The 10,372-nt window shown below is 48.5% G+C and overlaps 1 protein-coding gene and 1 pseudogene across 1 annotated transcript in view; both read left to right on the forward strand.

Moving 5' to 3' along the window:
- TSPEAR (thrombospondin-type laminin G domain and EAR repeats) overlaps positions 1–10,372 on the forward strand; it is a 216,983-nt gene that overhangs the window by 168,719 nt on the left and 37,892 nt on the right. Inside the window, exon 3 of the mRNA XM_012002511.1 lies at positions 4,338–4,346. Coding sequence (XP_011857901.1) covers positions 4,338–4,346 — 9 coding nt within the window. The remainder of the gene's footprint in view (positions 1–4,337; positions 4,347–10,372) is intronic.
- LOC105555515 lies at positions 6,857–7,525 on the forward strand (annotated as a pseudogene).

A 10,372-nucleotide genomic window follows, 5' to 3' on the forward strand; every position in this document is an offset into this window, starting at 1 on the left:
TGGGCTGTGGGGCTCTCCAGGTCTCAGGACCGTCCCACTGTCCCACCTGGGAGAGCCCACCCTGCAGGGTCACCTGCCAGGAACCTGATCTGGCATCCGGGCACTGCAGCCTCCAGGTCTGGTCACTCACTCTGTGCCACCCCATGAGGGTTCTGCCCATTTAGCAGCAATGCGAGGGGAGAGTGAGGGGTGCTGCACCTGCACAGGAAACAAGGGACTTGATGGGGACAAAAGCATCATGGGGTGGGCGGACGGATGCACAGGATTCCCCGAAACCTGGGCACTGCCCGGGTTCTTCTCTGGGGGCAGCAGGTTCCACGGAGGTATAGGGATGAGGAGCCTGGGTCCCACAGATGACGCCGGTGTGGGCACACAGTCAGCGACACTCCCATCTCTCTAAGGCTTGGTCCATGCAAGGGGCATGAGCTGCCTGTGGTGTCCTGTGGGAAAGGCCATCAGTGGGGACAGTGGTAAGATCAGGCAGCACATGGGGCTCTGAGCAGAGCAGTCTGTCCTCAGACTGAGACAAGCTCCTCCAGGCCAGCTGCAGAGACCAAAACCCTGATGAGAATGCCCGCCCTGGATGCTGCAGTCGCCCCGCAGCCAGACCGGCCACAGCCTGATGGATGTGGTGCTGCCGTGGCTGTGGTCACAGCAGGCGCAGAAACGCCACAGAACGTGAGGTGGAACCCGGACGGGGGGCTGAGGGGGCGTGTGATTGCTGCCCAGTGCCCTCAGTGACTGGGGGACCCTGCATGACCCCGGCTCGGCCTGCTCTGCTCTCAGCTCCCTGCCCTCTGCACTGACGGCTACTGGGAACCCACTATGGCCTAAGTGCACGGCCACCCACACTGTTTCCTGTTCACATTCTTAGCCCATTTTCCATCATGCTGCGTGTTTGTCTTATGGATTTAGGGCCGGGGGATCCTCTGTCCATCACATGCACTCCAAATATTTCCAAACCCGTCATTGCTTCTGTACGGCACACTCCCTGAGACTGGAAACAGGCCTACATTTGCTGCTACTGGTTTCACTGTTATTGCCTGGATTCAACTTTTTGCCCCATTTGCTGATAGGACTTGTGTGAGGCATGACGCATTAATCTTTCTCTTCCACCCATAGCCAACTGTCCCTTTTTAAAGTTAGTTTGTTCTCTCCAACTCCCATTTGAAACATCTCTTGCACCTGATAAAAATGTTTGTATAGTCTGCTTCTGAAATCTATAGTTTGTATTTTGTTCTATGAATCTCTTGATCTACCCTTGCATCCATTCCAGATGTTTTATCCATGTTATTCAGCTTCATAATACATCCTAACAGCTCATAAGGAAAGTGCCACTATCTTATTTTCTAAAAACGTTGATTCTAGCTTGTTCTCGATTAATTTTAGAAAGCTTTTCAAGTAGTTTTTAAACTGCTATAATTTTTATTGGGATTGCATTGAGCTTTTAAATATGTAGGAGGAAACTATAATTGTTCATATTGTCTTGCCTTGCAGTTACATAGTACAATAGGCACATTAGAATTCTATCATTTTCTTCTATAGATCTAAAATATTCCTCTTTGGGTTAATTCCTAGGTATTTCATAGGGATGTTTTACTAGTGTGAATGGGGAACAGTTTTCTGTTATGTTGTCTTAGTATATAAATCTTACATATATATCTATATAAACTATTCGTATATATATTATCTTCATATCAAACCATATGTTTAGCTCCTTTCCTTTGCAAGTTCTCTTATTAGTTCTTAGAGTTTGTCATTGATTTTCTTGGATTTTTCTGTGTAGATGAGCTTATCATTTGAAAATAAGGAGAATTTAATTTCTCATTTCCAATCTTTAAAACTCCCATTTCTATTGTTTTTCTGTAGCAACATTACTTTGAACACCCAGGATGATGCTGAATAAAATTAAAAGAATCCTTGATTGTTCCTGACTTTCATGAGAAAGTGTCAAAGGTTCACCACTGCACATGGTGTTTGCTGTGGGGTTTAAGTAGAAACCTTTTTTTTTTTTTTTTTTTAACTAAGCCTATTTCCTTTTTGCTATGAATGTTCATTTACTAGAATCAAGAAGGAATGTTCGGAGGGGGAGAAGTGGATTCTAGAGACATGGTGCTCCCTGAGGCATAGTTTCTAAATCTCCCTAAATCCCAAATAGAAACAGAATTATCAGATAGAGAAAGAAAAACCCATGGGTTCCATTTAGGACAGAACTTAATGGCAAGATATCACCCAAGGGCCCAAAATGCGAGTGGGTAGGAACCAGGCCCAGAAGCCAGTGTTGCTGAGGTCTGTGCAGGAGGACGCCCAGGGGAGCACTGACAGGAGCAGCAGCCTGAGGATGGGAGAAGCCCAGCACTGCCTGGAAAGGGGGCCAGAGTGAGAGCAGCCCCTGCAGCTGGGCAGGTCCCTCCTCTCCATCAGCCATGGAGCACCAGCGGCCGCAGGGAGAAGCCTGACAGGGCTGGACTCGGCCACTGTGAACTCTCGAGCCTGAGTCACCAGGGCCTCCTTCCATGGAAGGGTCCCTCTGTCTCCCAACCTGAGGGTAAGGAGCTTGGAGTGGAAACAAAGTTGGGCAGAACAGAAAGTCCACTTCCAGTGGAAAAAGACCTAATAGCCCCATAGGCAGTTTTTTTGTTTTTGTTTTGTTTTGTTTTGTTTTGATAAACATAGAAATTGATCCTTCTGGTCTCAAAGCTCAGAACTTTGCTTTATCTGTAATCCCAGAACTTTGGGAGGCCGAAACAGGCAAATCACCTGAGGTCAGGAGTTCAAGACCAGCCTGGCTAACATGGTGAAACCCCGTCTCTACTAAAAATACAAAATTAGCTGGGTGTGGTGGCGGGCGCCTGTAATCCCAGCTACTTATGAGGCTGAGGCAGGAAAACTGCTTGAACCTGGGAGGCGGAGGTTCCAGTGAGCAGGGATCCTGCCACTGCACTCCAGCCTGGGCAACAGAGTGAGACTCTGTCTCAAAAAAACAAAAAACAAAAATAAAAACAAACAAAACCTTTGCTTTATCTGGGCAAGGAAGCAATGATGATGAACAAGGGGCCCCATGCCTCATTGTCAGGATGGGGTGATCTGGTGATTGATTGATTGAATGAGCAAAAAAGCTCATTGATACTTTTTTGAGAGGCCTTTGTTTTACACATTGTTACATTTCTTCCCTGCTACATAAATCCCTGGTTTTAGTCAGGAAGATGGATTTGAGACTGAACTCGCATCTCCTCCGATGCAGCACCCGACTAAAGCCTTCTTCCTGGGCAACTGATTGTCTCAGTGACTGGCTTTTTGTGTGTGAACAGCAGGACCCAGACTGAACCCTAGGTGTTTCAGTAACACACCAGGATGGAGTAAGAAGGACTAGATGGACTTTCCCACCTGGGCCAACTGAAACAAATTATCAAAATCATGCAACAGTGGTTGGGGATATTGGACTTGAAGCAGCACAGCACAGGCACCCCTGAGAGCAGGAGGCAAACACAGAAGTCTCACAACCATCCCTCCCAACACCCTGCTTAGAGAGTTTCCAGGAGACAGTGCAGACAGGGGAACCTGGGTTTCAGAGATGGATCTGGGAGGCGAGGAAGACCAAGGCAGTTCATGTTCCTAGGACAGAGTGCCAGAGGGGAAAGGGCTGCACCAAGAGAGCTGCCAGCTTCCACAGAGGTCCCCTCAAATCTTCAGCTTAGTAATGACCAGCAAATGTGTGTGAGACTGAGACTGGGGAGAACTGATAAAATTAGGTGCCATAACCCTCAGAGACCAAACAGAGCCAGAAATAGTGCCCACTCCCACCTGCTGGGGTGGAAAAGCCTCGTAGTTTTCAAGGCACTGGGTAGATGACTCAGAAGTGGGAGCATAACTAGCCCTAGAGTAACCACTGGTCCAGTCCTGCCTAACCCAGCTTATAGGCAAGCTGCAAGATAATGAGCTTTCCAGTAACTTAACTACACCCTAGAACACAGCTCAAGAGCATTCGTAGGAATCAAAATATCCAGCACCCAATAACATAAAATTCACAATGCTGGGCATCCATTCAAAAACTACCAGGCATGCAAAGAGGCAGGAAAATGTCACACCTATTAAGGATCAGATCAGGTGAAACTAACTCAGAAATGTCACAGATCATAGAGTTAGTAAGCAAGGACATTAAAGAGTCATAACTATATTCCATACATTCAAGAAGTTAGAGAAAAGGTAGGCATATCAAGGAAAGACGAGGAGGATCTTTTTAAAGAAGACACAAAGAGAACATCTAGAGAGGAAAACAATACCTGAGTTGAAAATTACACTGGATGAGAATAACAGCCGAATAAACACTGCAGAAGAAAAATCAAGTGAATATGAAGACACAGCAATAGAAACGATCTAAAAGGAAACACAGAGACAAAGAAACAAAGCACTAGTGAGTTGTAGGAAACATCCAGTAACCTCACATACATGTGATTGGGGTTCTCACGAAGAGAGAGGAGGAGGCATGGAAAAGAGACTGTCAGATTAGATAAAAAGGCAAATCTCAACTATGCTTCTTGCAAGAAGTACACTTTACATAAAATGACATAAAGAGGTTAAAGTTTTTAAATGAAAAATGGACTAAATTAATCCTGAAGCAAGCATAAAGTATGAAACAGTAAAGATAAAAGCAGAAATTGATTAAGTGAAAAATAATAAAACAATGTGATAATCAATGAAACCAAAGCTTGTTCTTTGAAAAGATAAATTTAATAAACATCTAGTTAAACTTACTGGGAAAAGATAACAAAGACACAAATTGTCACTATCAGGAAGGGAAGAAGAGGCATTACTACATATCCCACAAGCATTAAAAAAATAAAAAGGGGCCAGAGCAGTGGATCACACCTGTAATCCCAGCATTTTGAGAGGCTGAATTGGGAGGATTGCTTGAGGTCAGGAGTTCAAGACCAGCCTGGGCAATCTAGCGAGACTCCATCCATACAAAAACTTTAAAATTACCTGGGCAGGTGGCATGTTCATATTGTCCCAGCTACTCGGGAGGCTGAGGCAGGAGGATCACTTGAGCCTAGGAGTTCAAGGCTGCCAAAAACTGTATACAAACAATGTTTACAGAAGCTTTGTCCATAATCATCAAAACAGGAGACAAAACATCCCTCAGTCATTGAATGGGTAAACAACCTGTGGTATATCCATACAATGGAATACTACTGAGCAATTAAAAGCAATAAACTATTAACATACAGCACAACTTGGATGAATCCCAAGCACATTTTGCTCAGTGAAACAAGTGAGACCTGCCGGGTGGCATATTGCATGATTCCATTCATTATTCTACACACTGAATGCCCAAGTTACATGACATTCTAGAAGAGACAGTGAGTCAACACAAGGGGATTTTTGAGGATGCTGGAATTCCTCTGTCTGGCACTGTGGTGGTAGATACAGGACTTGAAATACTTGTCAAAATTCATGGAACTGTGCACAACAAAGGGTGAATTAAATGAAAAAGGAGAAAGAGGGGGAGAGGGCAGGAGGATGATGAGGAGGAGGAGGACAAGGAGGACAAGGAGGAGGAGGACAAGGAGGAGGAGGACAAGGAGGACAAGGAGGAGGAGGACAAGGAGGACAAGAGGAGGAGGAGGAGGAGGGGGAGAAGGATGAGGAGGAGGAGGATGAGGATAAGGAGGAAGAGGATTAATCATTGCTACTCGGTTCTATAAGGTTAAGGGAAGCAGGTGTACTTCCTCTCCCTAAAGAAGTTAAGAACCTAATTTTTGATTTTTTTTTTTTTTGCTCCTTATTCTTTTATGTATTATACTTCTCTTTGAAGTTGCTTTTTGTTTTGTGGGACTACATGCTCTGAAGACATTTTCATAGTTGCATTGTGTGAAACGCTCTGATTTCCGTTAGACCAGATGATTTAGTAGAGTTCGATATTCCCAGTAACTTTCCCGCAGACTGAAGATTTGGTTCGATTGTCGTTGGACATGCAGATTTTCTAAGCTGCAGTAGGATGCCAGTCTCTCTGGAGATTGTTAGGGTTTTTCTTTATATTTGGTGTCAGAAGTGTCACCAGTCTGTCCAGATGTGCAGCATTCTCCATTCAGTTTGTCCCATATTTGGTAAAATTTCAAATCTGAAGACCCTTGGTTTCATTCCATCCTGGGAAGTTTTCTCCGATTTTGATTTCTCCCTTTTGCCGCTTTTTCTGGAAAATCCTATTTGATTAACATTGGATATTCTGGAAGAATCTTGTTTCTCTTAAGTTTTCTCCTATATATGCCATCTGTGTCATTTTGCATTGTGTGTGAGACACTTCTTTCTCTCTTCCCGTTAACTCCTTCTCGCCGCAGCGGCTCCAGCCTGCTGTTCAACCCTTCTCTGCGTGCAGGGCGTCTTCAGCTCATGAGCAGCACTCATCAGAGGGGCCCTCACTCTGTCCTGACTTTCAGCGCCCTGTTGCCCAGGCACAGAGTCTGGGATTTCAGGTCCCCTGCAACATGACAGAGTGCACAGCTCAAAAGACAGGCTGCATGCTGAGGATACATGTTCTGTGAAATGTCTGCTTAGAGGACCAGGCACAGAACAGGGCATCAACCCAGCCCTCAACCGTAATCAGGGATTTTCCAGGCTGGGCAAATACTGTTGTGTAAATAAACTAGAATGAATGAGGACTCCAAGGACCCAGCTCAAAACACCAACAAGGAAAGGGAAGACTCGTGGAGCCTCCAGCTAGAACAACACACACCCTAGCCAAATATAAAAGCCCAGCTGCCCACAGCACCTCAGGCACTCACTCACTCACACACACACACACACACACTCACTCACACACACTCCCGGCTCAACCCCCAGTATGGCCGCATCCACCATGTCCGTCTGCTCCAGTGATCTGAGCTATAGCAGCCGGGTCTGCCTGCCCAGATCCGGTGACTCTTGCACTGATTCCTCCTGGCAGGTGGACGACTGCCCAGAGAGCTGCTGTGAGCCCCCCTGCTGCGCCCCCAGCTGCTGCACCCCAGCCCCCTGCCTGACCCTGGTCTGCACCCCAGTGAGCTGTGTGTCCAGCCCCTGCTGCCAGGTGGTCTGTGAGCCCAGCCCCTGCCAATCAGGCTGCACCAGCTCCTGCACGTCCTCGTGCTGCCAGCAGTCTAGCTGCCAGCCGGCTTGCTGCACCTCCTCCCCCTGCCAGCAGGCCTGCTGTGTGCCTGTCTGCTGCAAGCCTGTGTGCTGTGTGCCTGTCTGCTGTGGGGCTTCCTCATGCTGCCAGCAGTCTAGCTGCCAGCCAGTTTGCTGTGCCTCTTCCTCCTGCCAGCAGGCCTGCTCTGTGCCTGTCTGCTGCAAGCCCGTCTGCTGCAAGTCCCTCTGCTGTGTGCCTGTGTGCTCTGGGGCTTCCTCACTGTGCTGCCAGCAGTCTAGCTGCCACTCCTGCCAGCCCAGCTGCTGCCGCCCGGCCTCCTGCGTGTCCCTCCTCTGCCGCCCCACGTGCTCCCGCCCGGCCTGCTGAGGCCTCTTCTCAGGCCAGGAGTCCAGCTGCTGACAGGCATGTCCCCCAGGGCCAGTCAGGTTCAGGTCCTGACCTGGGTTAGGTGGCTGCCCCCACCTGGGATGGGGTCCCCGTGTCTCCCCTGTGCTGAGGTGACCTCCCCCTCCTTGCTCCCAGGGGTCCCATCCTTGCTGCTCCCCAGCTCCTGCCTCCCACCATGTGCCCATATGCCTGCTGGGTCCCCTGTCCTCCCTCCCAGCTTCTCTGCACTGGGTCACTTGGCCTCAACTTGAGCCTGTCAGCACCTCCTCCTGCTCCCCAATAAACTCTCCTTGGTCACCATTCTCTTTTCCTGTTGTGCTCCTGGGGGACACATGGTGTGAGCTGACATTGGTCTCCTCCAGCCATGACTGTTTTTAGGAGTGAGGGCAGTGGCCTACCTCCTCTGGACGGGTTACCAAGTGGGACTCCGGCCACACCCAGGAAGGCTCAGTCCTGCTCAGCCCCCTTATGCCCTGGGTGTGAGCAGGGCTGGGGTGGAGACTCCCTGCCACAATTCTCCTGGCTGTGGGCTCAGCTCTCCCTTCCTGGCCAGCTCCCTGCCCCACCTCAAGGCTCCCTAACGTTCCCACCATCACTGGAAGGATTTTGTCTTTCCTTTGTCTCTTACTGGCATCCACACATCACACCCATGCCCTGAAAACCTCCAGCTGGGAGTGTTCCCTCTCATGGGGCGGGGGGTGAGTTCGGGTGGCCGCCTCCCGCCATAGCATCAAAGGGGGTGGGTTGTCCTCTCCACTCCCAGGACAACCGGGGGCATGGGACCCAAACTAGGACAAGTGGGTTTTGCTGAATTGAACGTTAAATTAAATATGCAGACTGTGGCCAGGCACAGTGGCTCATGCCTGTAATCCCAGCACTTTGGGAGGCCGAGGTGGGCGGATCACAAGGCCAGGAGTTCAAGACCAGCCTGACCAACATGGTGAAACCCTGTCTCTACTAAAAAGTACAAAAATTAGCCAGGCATGGTGGTGCACACCTGTAATCCCAGCTACTCAGGAGGATGAGGCAGGAGAATCGCTTGAACCCGGGAGGGGGAGCTTGCAGTGAGCTGAGATTGCGCCACTGCACTCCAGCCTGGGTGACACAGCAAGACTCTGTCTCAAAAAAAAAAAAAAAAAAAAAAAAAAGCAGACCATAGAGGGTGATAAGCTTCTTTAGAAAAGTGGCTGCCTAGAATATGGCTTCCAATTTTACATGGGCAAAGACTTGCTAAAAATATATATGCAGTCATGTGTTGCTTAATGACGGGATTACGTTTTGAGGAATGCATTTTTTAGGCGATTTTGTCATCGTGTGAACATCACCGAGTGTATTTACATAAACCTAGACAGTGCAGCCCACTACACACATAGGCCGTATGGTGCACACATATGGTGCACACACTGCACACCAAGGTTCTACGGCTCCTAGCTGCAAACCTTACCGCACGCTACAGTGTGAATACTGCAGGCAGTCGCAGTGTACAAACAGTGTATTTGTGTTTCTAAACACAGACAAGATACAGTAAGAAGTCAGTGTTACAATCTTACAGGACCACCATCCCCTGTGCTGTGCACCGTCGGTGAAACATGGTCTGGCCACACATGACTGTATACTCTCTGTTTTCACACCTGCTTTACCTTTCAGGCTTAATCACTTTCAATTCTTTAATTGTGTTAGGCTAGGAGTTAATGGAATCTAAATTGCAAATAAGTATAATCCAGTACTTCGTTTCACATAACCCAAGTTGGAAAGGAAGCCAAAAAGCTCTGAGGTCTTGGTGGACACTGCATTTGTATTCGTTCTTGTTTTTCAACTGTGGTAAAATACACATAACATAAAATTTACCATCGAAACTATTTTTAGGGGTACAGTCAGTGGCATTCAGGATATCCATGTTGTTGTGCAGCCATCACCACCGTTCATCTCCAGAACTTCTTTGTCTCCCAACACTGAAACTCCACACCCATTAAACACTCACTCCCCATCACCCCCCAGCCCCGGCACCCACCATTCTACCTTTTGTCTCCGTGAATCTGACCAGTCTAGTGACCTCATATAAGCGGAACATCCCCAGGTTCATCCATGTCGTAGTGTGTGTCAGCATTTCCTTCCCTCTTTATGGCTGACTGATATTCCACTGTGTGGATGGACCTCATTGTGTTTACCCATGCATCTGTTCATGGACACTTGTGTTGCTTCTACCTTTTGGCAATTGTGAGTAAAGCTGCTATGAACATGGGTGTACAAGCATCTCTTTCAATTCTTTTGAGAATAGACCCAGAAGTGAAATTGCTGAATCATTTGGTCATTCTGTTTATAACTTTTTGAGCCACTGTTCTCCACAATGGCTGTACAATTTTAGTTTCCCACTAACAGTGCACAATAGTTCCCGTTTCTCCACATTGTCGCCAGCATAACACATTCTGTTCTTTGGGCATTAGCCATCCTAGTGTGTGGGGGTGCCTTTGGTTCTACCATGGACCCGTGCTCCTGACTAAGCCAGTCCCTACTCCCTGGCGCCAGCCTTGCCCCTGGTCCAGCAGCCCCACCTCTCACACATCAGCCCTGTCACATACCACCCCCACCCCTCACACACCAGTCCGGCTCCCTCACACCAGCTCCACCCCTCACACACCAGCTCCACCCTCTCACATACCAGCCTCACGGCTCACACACAAGCCCCACCCTCTCACCTATCAGCCAAACCCCCCTCACACACCAGCCCCACCCCCTCACACCAGCTCCACCCTCTCACACACCAGCCACGCCCCTCACACACACCCAACACCCCACACCTACCCCACCCCCTCACAACAGCCCTGCCCCTCACACACGCACCCTTTCACACCCACCCCA

The sequence above is a fragment of the Mandrillus leucophaeus genome, unplaced genomic scaffold (assembly GCF_000951045.1).
Source record: "Mandrillus leucophaeus isolate KB7577 unplaced genomic scaffold, Mleu.le_1.0 Scaffold69, whole genome shotgun sequence".
NCBI lineage: Eukaryota > Metazoa > Chordata > Mammalia > Primates > Cercopithecidae > Mandrillus > Mandrillus leucophaeus.